Here is an 18,899-nt window from a genome sequence, read left to right on the forward strand (position 1 = left end):
CTACGCCCCAGTCATGGTAGCAGCACACTCTCTCTTCATAAATGGGGTAAGGCTCCATCTCCAAAATGAGATTGTGGAGCAGCCAGACAAACCGTTAGTCAAATTGTTACAGAATATCCCAAGAGGACCTGTCCTAGCAATTTCGACGATTTCCTGACCGCAATCAATGACGCAAATGATTAGGCTCTTTAGACAAAAAAGATGCACCACGAAGGAATTAACCGAAGGGGCGGGAATCAGTAAATAACGATATAAATGTACACAGAAACAAAAGGTTGCAATTTCGTAAAAATTGAATGATTTATTAAAGAGAGCGCTTGACAAATCGAGCAAGTAAATAACACGTTGGTTCACCTCCGGGCCTAACGCAAGCAGATATTAGGCTTGGCACTGACAGTTGTTGGGTGTCCTCTTGAGGGATATCGTGCCAAATTCTGTCAAATTGGCGCGACAGACCTGCAGAATTTCGAGCTGGTAGGAGGGCTTTGCCCATAGTGCTCCAAACGTTCTGGACTGGGGAGATATCCAGCGACCTTGCTGGCCAAAGTAGGGTTTGGGAAGCACGGAGACGAACATTATCTTGCTGAAATGTAAGCCTAGGATAGCTTGCCATGAAGGGCAACAAAACGAGGAGTAGAATATCGTCGACATACTGCTGTACTGTAAGGGTGCCGCGAATGGCAACCTAAGGGTCCTGCTATGAAAATAAATGGCAGCCTAGATCATCACTCCTGGTTGTCAGGTGTTATTGTGAGCGACAGTCATGTTGGTATACCATCGCTGTCCAGAGTGTCTCCAGACATGGTCTCGGCCTGGAATCTCGATCTTCAGTGACGGACGCAGGATCCCGTTGGTTGTCATCTGCGGCACCATCAAACCCAGCTGTACTTCGATGATATTCTACATCTCGTTTTGTTGCCCTTCACGGCAAGCCATCCTAGGCTTTACAAGATGATGATGCCCTCCCGCACATAGCTGCCAGTATTCGTGCTTGCTAAATCCTACCTCGGCCAGCAGGGTCGCTGTATCTCTCTTCGGTCCTGAAAGTTAATAGCACTATGAACATGGCCCTCCAAGTCCGGAATTTTCACGATCTAACGTGATAGTTAGACAGAATTTGGCATGATATCCCTCAGGATAACATACTACTACTAGTACTACTACTACTACTACTACTACTACTACTACTACTACTACTCTGTGAATCAATGATTAGGCGGCTAACTTCTTGGAGAAGAGCCAGAGGTGGACTAACGCATTACTGACTTATTCAGCCGGCCGCTGTGGCCGAGCGGTTCTAGTCGTGACCGCTATGGTCGCAGGTTCGAATCCTGCCTCGGGCATGGATGTGTGTGATGTGCTTAGGTTAGTTAGGATTAAGTACAAAGTTCTAGGGGACTGATGACCTCAGATGGTAAGTCCCATAGTGCTCAGAGCCGTTTGAGCCATTTGAAAGCTACACAGTGCGAAAACAAAATTGCAAATACACCCGAAACATGAAAGGAAATAGCCTGAAAGCTGTTAGGAGACATCCGCATGTGTAATAGCACTCCGTCTGCAGGCCACAAGTGGCCCATTGGGACCATCCGACCGCCGTGTCATCCTCAGGAGAGGATACGGATAGCAGGGGCGTGTGGTCAGCACACCACTCTCCCGGTCGTTATGATGGTTGTCTTTGACCGGAGCCGCTACTATTCGGTCGAGTGGCTCCTCAATTGGCATCACGAGGCTGAGTGCACCCCGAAAATGGCAACAGCGCATAGCGGCTGGATGGTCACCCATCCAAGCGCCGGCCACGCCCGACAGTGCTTAACTTCGGTGATCTCACGGGAACCGCGGCAAGGCCGTTGCCCACATGTGTAATAGGGCTGTTGATAATATATCTAGATACAGATATTTTTTTTCAAAAATTGGCATACATCGCCGATATCTTTCTTCCCGACATGTCATATCGAAATGGCAATATACAGTGCCGATATTATTTTTTATTACAGTGTTTTCGCAATTTTCAGTAAATATTTAAAATTGTTCCTTTGAAACTGTAGACGAACGTAATTTGAGTTTCACTGTGTGAAGGAATCTTGTTCGTTGTTTAGCTTTCATCACGCCCAGTCTCTAACATTTTTTTCCGTACCTGTTTCTCCACATCGATATTCTTCAAAAACAATTGCTGCAAATAAAGAACAAACATCTAAATGACAAGATTGGTCTTCGCGATGGGCGGAGACGTGAAAGGGAAAATATGACGTAATCTGCGCTCGGCGCTACCAACACAAACTGCAACGTTTAGCTTCACCACGCAGTTTTGACACTGTAACTGCTAAGTCGCTGGCGTCTGCTGAAACGAAAAAACAGGGAAGTCGACATGAGGCGTCCCAGAAAAATCCGATGCGTGACGAAACCGAGCGACGGACGCTTTGGACACCTTTTATAATGCCACATACATGCAAGCAGCATTGTCAGCAAAGTGGTTATCACCAAGCGTGAACGTTCATAGTTTTCCTTTGAATTCTTGCTCTAGAGGGATAAATAGACTACTAGCTTGTTGATGTACAGAGTATCTAATAACAAATCAATAGTTAAATATACCGCTCTACGCACGGCACTATATTTACAATGTACAGCGGATATTGTTGTAGGCTGGTACGAGTCATTTTTTCTGTCGATATATCGAGGGCCGATATTGGTATTTTAAAATATCGATATATCAGATTCCCTATAATTTTAAAAGATATTTTTAAAAATATCGACAGTCCTAGTGTGTAATATCGGTTACATGCCTGCCATTTGCTAGATACCGTGGCGACTTCTACACTTGATGATAGCATCATAGCCGAAATTCGACAATGGCGGATCACAAACAATTATTAAGTCGATGACTGAAATAGTCATTTCAGATTATCATCATCATCATCATTACCTAAATTCTCCATTGGAGAACGATAAGCAGTGGACATCCAATATTTCTTAAGATTCTTCTTATTTTTCCCGCCGAAGGCCTTGTTTCTTTCTTTCTTTGTTTCTTTCTTCTGTCCACAGCGGTCGGTAGGGTTTTGATTCTGTCTCTGAAGTAAACTTCCACTTGTCAGTTTTGCTTCTGAACGTGTCCTATCTGATGTTCGTTATGTCAATTTGTGCTTTTCCCAAATCGTTCTTAACTTCAGTTACTCAGCGTATTGCTGCATTAAGTGATGTCACATAGTCCAAGTCTAAGCCGGTATCAAGCCAGGTTTAAAAAGGAAGAGGTGGAGGAATAACACCTCGTTAAAAAAACCTTGGTTCACCTGAACCGGGTGATAGTACCTTGTAAGGGTTCCTTGCCAGGATATCGCAACGGCAGTGAAAGAGGAGACGCAGATCAATGAAATGTAGGTCTGGCGGAAGAAGCAAGCGTTACAAAGAAGATAAAACATATTTAAAAGTCCAGATACGTCTGTTTGGTAACCGCCGGTACTCTTGTTAGAATCTGTTCACCGTATGAGGTACGGCTGAGCATTGGGCTCAAGCAACTAAAAATCCTTAGTTTTACCCAAACAGCATTACCTGGGACCTAATTACAAGCAGAATGATTCGTATAAGTGTGGTGTTTGTTGTTGTTGTTGTTGTTGTTATGCAATGTCCTTACCCGGTAGTTCTCAATGGTAAATTCGTTTATACACTCGAATCACTACTCTACATTTCACACTTACGTGCCTGGGAAAGGGTTTTTCGAACCAACTTCAGAATATTTCTCTAGTGTTCAGTTCTCAAACATCGTATGGTGAAAAACGAACACTTAAATCTTTCTGTATAAGCTCGATTTCTCGTGCATTATTGCGATAATAATTTCTCCCCATGCAGGTTTGCGGCAGTAAAATATTTTCACATTTAGAGGAGAAATTTGATGATTGAAATTTAGCAAAAAGATTTCGCCGCAACGAAAAACCCCTCTGTTTTAATGATTGCCATGCCAGCTCGCATATCATATCCGTGACACTTCTCCCGTATCTCGCGGTAATATGAAACGAGCTGCCCTGCTTTGCACTTTCTCGATGTAATCAGTCAATCCTATCTACTAAGGAGTCCATACCGCACAGCAATACGCTAGCAGAGGACGGACAAGTATATTGTTGGCATTCTCTTCAGTAGACCTGCTGCATCTTGTAAGTGTTCTGCCAATAAAACGCAGTCACCGGCCGGAGCGGCCGTGCGGTTCTAGGCGCTGCAGTCTGGAACCGAGCCGCCGCTACGGTTGCAGGTTCGAATCCTGCCTCGGGCCTGGATGTGTGTGATGTCCTTAGGTTAGTTAGTTTTAATTAGTTCTAAGTTCTAGGCGACTGATGGCCTCAGAAGTTAGGTCGCATAGTGCTCAGAGCCATTTGAACCAAAACGCAGTCATCGGTTTGCCTTCCCCCAACATTATCTACGTGATCCTTTCAATTTAAGTTTTTCGTACCTGTAATTCCTAGGCATTTAGTTGACAGCCATTAAATTTGTGGTTTATCGTGTAACCTCAGTTTAACGGATTTCGTTTCGTACTCATAAGTATGACCCCACACTTTTTACTTGGCTCTGAGCACTATGGGACTTAACATCTATGGTCATCGGTCCCCTAGAATTTATAACTACTTAAACGTAACTAACCTAAGTACATCACACAACACCCAGTCATCACGAGGCAGAGAAAATCCCTGACCCCGCCGGGAATCGAACCCGGGAACCCGGGCGTGGGAAACGAGAACGCTACCGCACGACCACGAGCTGCGGACACTTTTTACTTACTGAGACGCAATTACCATATCGTGTTTGTCATCTTGCAGGTGTTTTTGATCTCCTGATGACTTCACTAGACTTTAATAGACTGCTTGGATTGTCTCCTAAATAGTTTATACAGATTAGGAACAGCAGAGGGCCTGTAATACTTCCTTGGGAGCGCCGGATATCATTGTTCTACTCGATTTCCGTCCAATACTGTGTACTGTGACATTTCTGACAGGAAATGACGAATCCAGTCGCACAACTGATGCGACACTTCCTACACACGCAGTTTGATTAAGGGAGGGCGGGGGGGGGGGGGGGGGGGGGGGGGAGGGAGGGAGGAGGACGTGAAACGGGCCGACTTGGAGCAGGAGAGGCACCACAGGACATTTTAATTTCCACTGTCTATACTTTTACAAATAAATTCATAAAACTTTGTCAGCATGACCAGGAAGGATTCAGGATTCACACTCATAGCAGAGGAAGTTCAAAAACATAACAAAACAATTTTTTTTTACATGTGAAATTTCATCATTTTTTCACTTGGTATTGGCTGCATTTGTTGCTGTAGGTACCTTTCTTCATAAGTAAGAGATTCTTCCATGACTTTTGCACAGCATACAAACCATACTCTCAAGTTTATGAAACTCTAGAGTTTCCCAAATCTGTTAAAAACTGTGGTAAAAATTGAGATAATTAACTATAAAATTCGAGTTTTCTCTAAACACGAAGTTTAAAACGTAACAGCCCATTCATTTTTCCATAGATTAAATAAATTCTAGAGTTTCATACATCTGTAAGCATGGTTTGTAAACTGTGCAAAATTCATCGAAGAATCTCTCTTACTTATGAAGAAAAGTGTACCTATGGCAACAAATGCATCCAACAGTAAGTGAAAAAATCATGAAATTTCACATTTAAAAAAATATTATTTTTTCGTGTTTTTGAACTTCCACTGCTATGAGTGTCTATCCTGAATCCTTCCTGGTCATACTGACAAAGTTTTATGAATTTATTTGTAAAACTATAGACAGTGCTAATTAAAATGTCCTTGATGCCTCTCCTCCTCGAAGTCGGCCCGTTTGACGTCCTACCTCCCCCTTAGTCTCATGGGAGGAATACGTTTGTGTGCTCTTTCCGCAAGTAAGAACTTGAGTAGAAGTCAAAGACGTGCATCGTGCATTACCCTGAGTAAAATACGCAGTTTCCTCGTGTCAGCTGCCGCCGCAAAGCGGAACAAGGAGTCAGCAGTTTTTCTGGTACACAGGCTGACACGTCAGCGGAGCACGCTCGCGTATTTCATAAGCTGTGCACGCTTGTTTGACAAACATACAGTATACAGGTCGAAGACAGCCCAGTGGAAGTGCCGAACGGACCGTTACGCAAAGGTTGTAGAAACCTGACCCACCTCCCCGAGTATTCAAATAACCTCCAAGTGTGCATGTTTAGCAGGTTGTTCATTATGAAAATACTACGAATTTCATTCAAGGACGGAGCAGTTACGTCAAACGGTACCAGTTTGACGAAGTAATCTGGTATGATTCAGGAGATAATGGCACCAATTTGTAAATAAAGTAGAACAATAGCTCCTTAAGTAATGAACACTAGATCAGTAAAAAGTCTCATTGCTTCTGTAAACGTAAAGTGTGTTCGAAAAGACCTACATTTAGTAGGAGACAATAGCTGTATTTACATGAACAGCTTCAAACATGCATGCTGGCTGTGCAGAAAATAAGTGGCGGTGATAGGAGACAGTTCACTGCCCCAGACAGGAAATCGGAGACACTACTTGCCGTTGACATAGCAGCAGTCGCTAAGTGGGTGAGAAGAATGAAGTCTTGCGCTAAATGAAAGTGATTACATAGTCCGTGCAAACAATTCAGAGACTACGTGAAATGTATTCGTAGTTGCGAATATGTTCTATCATCAGTTGGGTAATGGATTGAGCATGAAAATTTGTGTCGGACAGGGACTCGAACCCGGAATTTCCGCTTATCACGATAAGAGTTCGAGCAAACAGTGTGGACACTTGTTTGTACGCCACGCCGACCTTAATAGCTCTTGGGAGGAAACAAAACACCATTCCAGTTGTTGACGCTTTGCTGCCAAATAAAAAAAGAGAAAAATATGAAATTTTTACGCTGTTAAAACTAACGTGCCCGAATGGAACCCTGCATCTCCGATGACGTGGTTCGAAAATGCCATCGTCCAAGCAGCTAACTGTTTTTTTACTGGCCGGCCGCGGTGGCTGAGCGGTTCTAGGTGCTTCAGTCTGGAACCACGCAACCACTCCGGTCGCAGGTTCGAATCCTGCCTCGGGCATGGATCTGTGTGATGTCCTTAGGTTAGTTAAGTTTAAGTAGTTCTAAGTTCTAGGGGACTGATGACCTCAGAAGTTAAGTCCCATAGTGCTCAGAGCCATTTGAATCATTTGTTTCCTGGTGTCTCGTTCCAGCCTACAAGGAAAACTAGGAAATACGCTGTCACATACGAATGTGTTCCGCTATGGCACAACTTCGATGGAAATGCTGGGTGATGATTGACTGTGTATTCAAGAAAGCATGCCTGAAAACCAAAAGCTTCAGGACTTTTGCGACTGTTTTGTGGGCCAATGACTCAATAACGAATACACACAGAGATGTGCACGTGCGATGAAAGACGCCATCACACTAATAGTCTCAGGATAGAACCGAAGAATAAGTAAATTATCAAAAGTTCATCAGAATGTTTATCCTTAGTGAGGAATGTCTGAGAAGATGCAGAGTACCACAGCCACCAGTTTGACCGACTAATTTTAAACTTTGCTGGGAAAAGAAGAAAACAGGTCAGCAGGGGAGACTGACAGTACAATTCAAAAGGCTTTAAAGAAACTCTAAACCAAAGGTAACTTACAATCGTTTCTGGCTAGTGTGGCCTATGCACAGAAGTTAAAATTTCGAAGAAAACGTCATATCGTTGAAAAATTTGTAACTACTGAAAAGTTGGTTACATTATTCATTGTCAGTCTCGTAAGTACTGTAAATACATTTTATGGGTGACAGAACGAGACTACCTCGTCGTGCTGTTCTCTGGAAACGACGCAAAGTCGGCTAAATGTTACTTGAAATTTGTAAAACATTCCCTAATGAAGACTGAAGACGCTATCTCAAAGACCAGGCCTTTTCTAGGGAGGTTCTTAGAAACACAATCTGTATGGACAGACACCGAATGCAAAATATTTGCCGGCCGGAGTGGCCAAGCGGTTCTAGGCGCTACAGTCTGGAACCGCGCGACCGCTACAGTCGCAGGTTCGAATCCTGCCTCGGGGCCGGCCGCGGTGGTCTAGCGGTTCTAGGCGCTCAGTCCGGAACCGTGCGACTACTACGGTCGCAGGTTCGAATCCTGCCTCGGGCGTGGATGTGTGTGATGTCTTTAGGTTAGTTAGGTTTAAGTAGTTCTAATTTCTAGGGGACTGATGTCCTCAGATGTTAAGTCCCATAGTGCCCAGAGCCATTTTTGCAAAATATTTGTAGCGGGAAAGTAGGCAGATGACATGCGATTAAATCCACACTTTCTCCCAGCATGAAACTAGTAAAGGCAAACTATCATAGAAAATGACTGGTCGCAGTTTTGCAACCTTTCAGTATATTTTAAAACTAATTTCTAGTAACACATGTCGTGGACTACAACAGGCCTGTTCATACGGCTAGGGGAGCTACAGCGCTCACGCCGTCGCGGTAAAATGAAATAAGGCGCCGTCGTTACGTAGCGCGCCTCGGTCAAGTGGTAGCGCAGCAGAAGGGCAAACAACGTACTGCCCTCAGATGAATGACCATAAAGTAGGGTCGTCGTAGCCTTAGATACGACACATTGCTTAAGGGAATACTCCACCCACAAATTTAATCTTTCTTCTACTTCGCCGATATTAACGATGTTTTAAAATCGTTTCTATTAAAGTTTTCAAGTCCGTAACTTCATTAGTTTGAGTTTAAAATTTTAACATGATTTTAATGGTATTCTTGAAAACAAACTTTCGGTACTTACTCCATAATTTTCCCATGCCAGATTTTGTAGATACAGCCAAAAGACATAGTTAAACGGTTCTGTGCATTCATTTTACGAGAAATATTAACAATTCATCAGTGTTTAGTTAAAATTTCAACCTTAAAGTTTCTTTAACTATCAGTACATAATTGTGATGATAAAATGAACATATTTTCGATAATATTAATCCATAGAAATCGTAGACTACTTCCTGAAAAAATTTAATTTAGATCGGTTAACATTGATGACAAAGTTGACACTGAGCTTAGAAAAACAAACTTGGGGTAAGATAGATTTTCACATTTTATCAAAAGATGAATATTTCTAAAAGACGCATACCCATTAAAATTCACCGGCAGCGTAACGTTCTCTCTTCCTGCCTGTATGAGGCTGCTTCTCGTAATTTCATGATCACGGTAGCCTTTTCCTTGAATTTTCTGAATAAGAAAGCTCTGCGTCTTCTTCAGAAGGTGCAGTGGAAGGGATATCTGATTGTAAGTCAACGCCCATTTCCTTGGAGCTTGTTGATTGTACTGAACATGACTTCAGTGTTTTCCCTAAATTTGTATTTACAAAGTCAACAGGCAAAGTAATTGATTTCCAATGACTAGCTGCCAATAGTTGCGCTTAAGTGTACCTGGAGAGCTTGCAATTTGCTTTGCCCGGTTTGAGTTTATGCCAAGTTCGGAGAAAAGATGGTTGGGATTAGGAACTTGAAAGTGGTAGGATGATCAGTCTATATGTTTACTGTGTGCAGTGGTGTCCTGATACGCTTGATGATCTATGTATTAATGTGCTTCAAAACTTTAAACGCAACCAAAAAAAAAGCTTTTAAGCGATATGACTGAAGAAAGTTTTCTTCATATGGAAGCAGAGAAATAAACGTGTCAATTTTCCCAGTATTGTCACTATGAAAATATACATACTTTTTATTTTCAGTAGAAACAATCAAAGAACGCATCTGCAGCTAGATCAAATTACCACAATGCTTTTCAGTTTGTAAGGGGTTGCGAAGTTTCACTGATTTTCTGGTCATGTTGAGTGTGCAAAATTGGCTACAGTTAGAACTCGCACATCTACTGTGTGACGTTTGCGTGGTTGGTTTTATAGCAAAGCTAGTCTCGTAGGGGACAGTGAAGTGAAGTAGAAGGAAGACAAGGAATTCTGGTCAGATGAGTATCGGGTAATATCAACAGCAGCAGAAAATGGTATAACAGGTGTAGGATTCGTTATGAATAGGAAGGTAGGGTAGAGGGTGTGTTACTGTGAACAGTTCAGTGACCGGGTTGTTCTAATCAGAATCGACAGCAGACCAACACCGACAACGATAGTTCAGGTATACATGCCGACGTCGCAAGATGAAGATGAACAGATGGAGAAAGTGTATGAGGATATTGAAAGGGTAATGCAGTATGTAAAGGGGGACGAAAATCTAATAGTCATGGGCGACTGGAATGCAGTTGTAGGGGAAGGAGTAGAAGAAACGGTTACAGGAGAATATGGGCTTGGGACAAGGAATGAAAGAGGAGAAAGACTAATTGAGCTCTGTAACAAGTTTCAGCTAGTAATAGCGAATACCCTGTTCAAGAATCACAAGAGGAGGTGGTATACTTGGAAAAGGCCGGGAGATACGGGAAGATTTCAATTAGATTACATCATGATCAGACAGAGATTCCGAAATCAGATACTGGATTGTAAGGCGTACCCAGGAGCAGATATAGACTCAGATCACAATATAGTAGTGATGAAGAGTAGGCTGAAGTTCAAGACATTAGTCAGGAAAAATCAATACGCAAAGAAGTGGGATACGGAAGTACTAAGGAATGATGAGATACGTTTGAAGTTCTCTAACGCTATAGATACAGCAACAAGGAATAGCGCAGTAGGCAGTACAGTTGAAGAGGAATGGACATCTCTAAAATGGGCCATCACAGAAGTTGGGAAGGAAAACATAGGTACAAAGAAGGTAGCTGCGAAGAAACCATGGGTAACAGAAGAAATACTTCAGTTGATTGATGAAAGGAGGAAGTACAAACATGTTCCGGGAAAATCAGGAATACAGAAATACAAGTCGCTGAGGAATGAAATAAATAGGAAGTGCAGGGAAGCTAAGACGAAATGGCTGCAGGAAAAATGTGAAGACATCGAAAAAGATATGATTGTCGGAAGGACAGACTCAGCATACAGGAAAGTCAAAACAACCTTTGGTGACATTAAAAGCAACGGTGGTAACATTAAGAGCGCAACGGGAATTCCACTGTTAAATGCAAAGGAGAGAGCAGATAGGTGGAAAGAATACATTGAAAGCCTCTATGAGGGTGAAGATTTGTCTGATGTGATAGAAGAAGAAACAGGAGTCGATTTAGAAGAGATAGGGATCCAGTATTAGAATCTGAATTTAAAAGAGCTTTGGAGGACTTACGGTCAAATAAGGCAGAAGGGATAGATAACATTCCATCAGAATTTCTAAAATCATTGGGGGAAGTGGCAACAAAACGACTATTCACGTTGATGTGTAGAATAGGAGTCTGGCGATATACCATCTGACTTTCGAAAAAGCATCATCCACACAATTCCGAAGACGGCAAGAGCTGACAAGTGCGAGAATTATCGCACAATCAGCTTAACAGCCCATGCATCGAAGCTGCTTACAGGAGTAATATACAGAAGAATGGAAAAGAAAATTGAGAATGCGCTAGGTGAGGATCAGTTTGGCTTTAGGAAAAGTAAAGGGACGAGAGAGGCAATTCTGACGTTACGGCTAATAATGGAAGCAAGGCTAAAGAAAAATCATGACACTTTCATAGGATTTGTCGACCTGGAAAAAGCGTTCGACAATATAAAATGGTGCAAGCTGTTCGGGATTCTGAAAAAAGTAGGGGTAAGCTATAGGGAGAGACGGGTCATATACAATATGTACAACAACCAAGAGGGAATAATAAGAGTGGACGATCAAGAACGAAGTGCTCGTATTAAGAAGGGTGTAAGACAAGGCTGTAGCCTTTCGCCCCTACTCTTCAATCTGTACATCGAGGAAGCAATGATGGAAATAAAAGAAAGGTTCAGGAGTGGAATTAAAATACAAGGCGAAAGGATATCAATGATACGATTCGCTGATGACATTGCTATCCTGAGTGAAAGTGAAGATGAATTAAATGATCTGCTGAACGGAATGAACAGTCTAATGAGTACACAGTATGGTTTGAGAGTAAATCGGAGAAAGACGAAGGTAATGAGAAGTAGTAGAAATGAGAACAGCGAGAAACTTAACTTCATTGACTTCGTGACCATCAATCCTGATGTTAAGGAATTCTGCTACCTAGGCAGTGAAATAACCAATGACGGACGGAGCAAGGAGGACATCAAAAGCAGACTCGCTATGGCAAAAAGGCATTTCTGGCCAAGAGAAGTCTACTAATATCAAATACCGGCCTTAATTCGAGGAAGAAATTTCTGAGGATGTACGTCTGGAGTACAGCATTGTATGGTAGTGAAACATGGACTGTGGGAAAACCGGAACAGAAAAGAATCGAAGCATTTGAGATGTGGTGCTATAGATTAATGTTGAAAATTAGGTGGACTGATAAGGTAAGGAATGAGGAGGTTCTACGCAGAATCGGAGAGGAACGGAATATGTGGAAACACTGATAAGGAGAAGGGACAGGATGATAGGACATCTGCTAAGACATGAGGGAATGACTTCCATGGTACTAGAGGGAGCTGTAGAGGGCAAACACTGTAGAGGAAGACAGAGATTGGAATACGTCAAGCAAATAATTGAGGCCGTAGGTTGCAAGTGCTACTCTGAGATGAAGAGGTTAGCACAGGAAAGGAATTCGTGGCGGGCCCCATCAAACCAGTCACTAGACTGATGACAAAAAAAAAAGCGGAACGGTCATCGCGTCGGAATGCCACGGACGGGGACCCGGGTTCGATTCCCGGCTGGGGAGGGAGATTTTCACCCCTCAGAAACTGGGTGCTGTGCCGTCCTAATAATTTCATTCCCATTGTCGACGCGCAAGTCGCCCAATGTGGCGTCACACTCAGTAAGACTTGCACTTGGCGGCCGATCTTCCCGCCTGGAAACTCCCAGCCACTGACGCCATACGCTCATTTTCCCTCATCTCTCGCGGCGGCCGCATCCAAAATTGCTCTGTGTTGCAAATGTGAAGCACTTTTGAAGTGATCCGCCGTGTTTCTGTGTCGCCTATAACCGAGACATAGCCGGCAGCCGATGTGGCAACACTGAAGCAGCAAGTGACAGACGTAAACTATCAAGTAATTTTGATCAGGCTACACTTGTTTGACAAGCCCAGTAATATGCGTCTACCAGTTAAAGTTTGGAGGATTCTATACTATTTACTGATTCGTGCTCACATGCTACATCAGTTGTTAGTATGACTATTTGTAGTACAAACAGAATGTAGTGTTTTTTTTTTAATATTTAGTGAAGGTCCGTTTTCACAATATCACTTAACAATTCTTGGGAAATTTTCGTTTACCAACTCTTCTGTTGCTTTCTCTAATGGAAATCATTATGGCACTAGTCCGCAGCTCGTGATCTAGTGCTGCTGCCTCTGGATCACGGGGTCCCTGGTTCGATTCCCAGCTGGGTTGGGGGTTTTCTCTGCCCAGGGACTCAGTGTTTTGTCCTCATCATTTCATCACCACCACTCGTGACAGTGGATAGACTGGATTGTGTAAAAATTGGACTGTGTAAAAATTGGTATATTTTATGGGCGCTGATTACCGTGCAGTTGAGCGCCCCCAAACCAAACATGATTATTATTATAGCACTAATATCGTCTGCAGAAAATACCAATTTTGCTTGTTGAATCTTAAGTGGAAGCTCATTCACATATGAGGAATAGAAGTGGACCGAAAATTGAATCCTGTGGGACTCCCTTTGTGTCCTTTTCCTTCCTCTTACAATCACTAAAATTTTCTAGCTTTCCGACCTTTTCTGAATTATTCATCATAGTTCACACAGTCAAATGAAATTTTTCACCCTCAAAGATAATTTCAAATTATACTAATACTTTATGTTCAAACTTTATGCAGATTACTTAATGAGACGTTGCATGTACAGGTGATCTACTGGGACACGAAGTCGGTGTTCATGGAGCACCGGTTCATCACGCCCAAGGACGACTTCGTGCGCGCCATCGTGATCTGCCAGCAGCGGGTCATCAACTGCAACGCGGAGGATATCATCAGCGAGCTGCTGGGCGCCAAGGACGAGGAGGTGGGCAGCCGCAAGCCGCCGCTGCCCCTCGAGGTGGCCAAATGGATCGAGAGCAACGAGATCTCGAGCGCCAACTTGCGCAACGGCTGCTGACCCCGGCCCGCGGGGGCCTCTCCTGCCCCCAACGGCGTCGCCGCCCCCGAGCCAGAGCGTCCCCCCGTCCCCGCCCCCGAGTGCCCTCCCGCCCCCAACGGCGTCCCTGTTCCAGAGGCTGACCCTGTCAACTAGACGTGGCCCCTCTGGCATTATTTATTCCTCCGGCAGTGCCCACGGGTCGGCTGGCGAGTGAAAAAGACTGACAGCAGTGCGTATCTCCCCATTTGTGACAATCAGTAATACGAAAGAGAAACGAAACTCCGGTTTCTATCTCGAGACCTGTAACTAGTCGAGGAATCACTCTTCTGTAGCCTCCCTGCTACGGACAATATATTTATTCGTCGCTGACAACAGCTGTACGTTCTTATCTAAGTCAAGAGGAAGTAAGTTGTTTCCTAAGTTAAATGTAAGATGTGGAACAGTGCAGTACGCTTCTATGTAACTGGTTGCACCCCCTAAACATTGGGATGAGGCTACCCTCAAAAAATATTCAGATTTATCCGTATTTGTCTCTTTCACTAGTGATCTGTCCTACCTATGCATAATATTTTAAAAATCTGGAAGTCAGTCTAAAATATCGATTTAAAAATTAACTCCACACATTTCATGTCAAAAAATACTGGATAGTATACTAAACCACTATGTTCACCAGCAATTTCAACCATTTGAGGATGATCTCCGATCAGGTCTGATAATTTTAGCAAATGACAAAGTTCTTATGTGAACTGCTGTAGCATGAAAAGTATATTGCTGTTGGAATAATACATAAAGTGTGAGTTAACAATGAGTATCTCATGCACTGTGACCTATTACATTGAGAATTCAGGAAACCAAAGCACATGAAATATGAGCTGTCAACTGGACAAATGCAAGTAATATTAAAACTAAAACTGCTGCTTATTTTATCAACGACTTTGTAAGTGCATAACGTTCCTCAGTTAAGTCTACTGTCTTTTTCTTTAACTTTTTGTACATTTGTATACATCCCTACTACTTCAATGCATATGTCATGTGCCCATCTTCTGCCTTAGGCACACACAAAAAGTAGTCATATCAACACGAAAGGATGAAGACTGCTGCAGTCAAACAGAAATTTTCATTACTGGCTTCTAAATCATATTGTTTCCTTCTATTCTAAGTAAAAAATAAGCCTTATCAGTTCTTTCTTTCTTTCTTTCTTTCTGTCTTTCTTTCCCTCTTCTTCCACTTTCCTCTAGAGTCTGATATAATTATGACATTGTATGTTGAAACTTCTACTACTACTTCTTCTTCTTCTCCTCCTCCTCCTCCTCCTCTCTCTCTCTCTCTCTCTCTCTCTCTCTCTCTCTCTCTCTCTCTCTCTCTCTCTCTCTCTCTCTCTCTCTCTCTCTCCTTAAGTATTAAGCTGTGCTGAGCCATTCAAACTTATAAAGGTAAAAAAAAGCCTGTATTTTATGCAGCCAGATGCAAAATACTAATTATACAAGCACCATTAATTCAGAGAGCAAGATGATTATTTTTCTATCTTTTATAAAAGCAGTGCAATTCACTAGTTTGCAAAAAATTATCTTTTCAACTAATTTGAATCTTTGAGTTTAATTATGACAATTTCATAGCAAAGTTTATAAATCCATTTCTTTCCATCTAATGGATGAAAGTTAATACATTCTGTGTGGTGTTCCTATGATCTACTAGAATAAAAAAGCTATCACTTCTCAATGTAGCAAAATCAAACCTATCTAAAGAATCCCTTCAGGTCATTAGGTACCTATTATCTCCAGTTGAAACTGTCTTAACTAGACTTAAAATAATTAAGTTAAAGATGTTAAGTAATGTAGGAGAAATGTGTGTGTGTGCCAGAAAAGGACTACCTTACACATTCTCATTATAATATGAGAATAGTTAATATTGTTCAGAATGATTATGGAAATATTTACAAATATATATAAATATGTATAGAATCAAAATGAAAATGGATTATGGTGCTGTCCTCTCTCATGCAGAATGATTTGACTTTTTATGTATGTTATGTCACTTTCTGAAAGCAGTGACAATCCCTTTGTAAAAAGTATGCTATGCATACTCTGCACAACATTGTTAGATGTTCACTGGGAATACACAAAAGTTTGAAACTGTTCTTTACATTTGTGCCTGCTCTCATTGTGACTGAAGATTCTCAGTAGTATGTGTTAAACATTATTATTCATGGGTAGTTTTATAACAAAGTATTTCTTATGAATGAACTGTGATAATCTTTCATACGCAGAAATAACTGAAGTTAAGATAATGTACTTTATTATTCTAAAAGTACAAAGCCTGATTTGTCTTAAATGAATATTTGTTAATAGCACAAGTATTGTACATAGTTCTTGATTTTATGCAAAGTAGTACAACCCAAATCATTCAAAAAAAGAAAATAGTAATTTTGTAAAATTAAATACTGCTCCTATGGCAATTTAATTTTTAGCAAGTTCTGTTAACTAAATCACACATGAATTGTTGATCGTGAAGTCCATGTTTACTATCCACAGGTACATCCTGGACCAATGTATTTGTGCCAGAACTCTCATAATAAATATCAGTTGTTAAATGTTGTAGTTAATTAAAAAATTTAGCTTTAGTGTTTTAAACATATTTATATAGTTAAACTACACTCCAGTAATTTTGGCTTGTTTTGAATGCATAGTGAATGTTGTTTTGAATTCTAAATTAAATTATGAATTTGTATGTGTGGGGAATGGGTAGTGGTAGTGGTAGTAGTAGTAGAAAGAGAAAGGAGGCGCAAGCTATGACTTAAATATCCATAAAAATCGGAAAGCGGTTATAATGAGAACAATGCCTAAATTTTGAAAGATTACAAATCATATTACAATACATCAAAGAACTATTCACTTACTCTCATCTAATTTTTTTTGTTGTTGTAGTGTTATCTGATGAGCTGAGAAAGTGGCTTCATACATAACTTTTATGAATACATGAGTGAAGGCAGATTGTAGAAGCAGTAACACATTTTTAACGAAGTATATTGCACTAATAAACAGCACAGGGCCACAATGACTTTGGCTTTGCTGTATTAAATGTTTCTATGCATTGGTCTCATTAATGCAACAAGAGCACAGTGAAAATTCAATGCAACGGAATAAAGTAGTTATTATTTGGAACTGAGCGCAGCAGATACTAAAGCATTCTCCAGAGACAATGGTGTTAACGTACATAACACATTCAGCATAAACATGGTGCATCATTTAACACACACTTGACCATGTTCATATCAAGGTAAGTATTGTTTCAAAATTATTTATTTTGTCTTTGTATGTCCTGTCCACAATAGGGTAATGGGTCCATCAAATCTGGCATCTTTGCGTTATATTTCAGAACATCATATAATTACGACGTGAAATGTTAGATACTGTCATTTTTCAGGTTTGTATAAGGTGCTTGAGAGAATTAAAACATGGACACACCAATTCACGGGTAATATACAGAGACATAAAAAGCAATGTAAGGAAAGATGTACTATAAGCTGAGGTACACGACACAATTTCCGAAATATTCGCCACCCGTACAGTAGGACATACCTGTTTAATAAGAACTTTTGTAATGCCTTGTAAGATTACGACATGTAGATAAGAATTAATTTGGAAAGCAACAGCGAGTAAGCACAATGGCGGTAAATGAAGCAGTACATGAGTAAGGAGTATAGCAAAGTATTGTGCTAGATGGAAGGTTAAGCAAGGAAGATGTTATAGTTAGGAAACACGTTCATAACATGCCTGGTGAAAATCCAACACACAATTTTCAACTTTTCCACCTTGAGAGATGGGCTTGGAAGAACAGGGAAGCTTCCAAATCTTCCTGTGCATCTTGGATTTGACATGAGTTCTGAAATGGTGATTTTCTAAAAGAATTACAGCACCAATGCTGAAACTGTTTTCTGTCAAATTATGAATTACTAACGAGAAAGTTACTCCGCATTTTAAGAATTAAGTGGTTGTCTTACCTGCTTAACATTTTTGCCAATGTTGTATATGGTTTCCCCAAATTTTTTTCCCCAGTGAATGTAATCGAATAGTTTAAGTACTTTTCGATATATTCGCTCAAAATAATATTTTTGTCTGTGGGGCTGTGTTATAGCATTTAGTGGGGGAAGGGCCTTAAAATGTGTGTTCATTACTACTAGAGTGCAATGAACCATACCAAGGTGGGTAGCAGGGCAGCAGCGTTTTCAGTAATTGCAGGGACATCAACCTGGATGATCGACGGATATGATCTTAAAACAAAAGAGTCCTGCTACGTCAGAACTGAAACTGGCTGAAAATAAAGGAAAACTATATCTTATATTTCTTGAGTTCATACAATTCTACTGTACAGCTTAATGATAGCATCCTCCTTGCTAAAATACTCAACAGGTAAAACAGTTCACCTTTTGGATATATAGGGACTGCTCAGAAGCATGGTGTCAAGTGAAACAGGACTGACATATTGTCGGCTGGAGCATGGAATATTAGATACTTGAACTGGGTGTGTAAGTTAGAGGATTTATTAAAGGAAATTGATATGCTAGAGGTACGTATGAGTTGGTGAAATGTGGTAGCATAAAGAACCCGACTTCTTGTCGGGTCTCGCTTGCTTACCAACACAAAATAAAATAAGGGTAATGCAAGAATTTGTCTCATAATTAATAAGAAAGTAGGAATGCATGTAAGCTAATGTGAACAGCATAGTGAACGCATTACAGTAGACAAGATAGACATGAATTGAAAACACTTGCCACAGTAGTAAAGGTGTAAGGGGCAGTCAAATGAAAAAGTAAACTGCT

General features: G+C 41.3%; 1 protein-coding gene across 1 annotated transcript in view; it reads left to right on the forward strand.

The window, feature by feature from the left end:
• LOC124606208 (protein THEM6-like) overlaps window positions 1-16,670 on the forward strand; it is a 115,711-nt gene extending 99,041 nt beyond the window's left edge. The window contains exon 3 of the mRNA XM_047138180.1: window positions 13,850-16,670. Coding sequence (XP_046994136.1) covers window positions 13,850-14,098 — 249 coding nt within the window. The 3' untranslated portion in view covers window positions 14,099-16,670. The remainder of the gene's footprint in view (window positions 1-13,849) is intronic.
• The last annotated feature ends 2,229 nt before the right edge of the window (window positions 16,671-18,899 follow it).

Source organism: Schistocerca americana, chromosome 3, assembly GCF_021461395.2.
Source record: "Schistocerca americana isolate TAMUIC-IGC-003095 chromosome 3, iqSchAmer2.1, whole genome shotgun sequence".
NCBI lineage: Eukaryota > Metazoa > Arthropoda > Insecta > Orthoptera > Acrididae > Schistocerca > Schistocerca americana.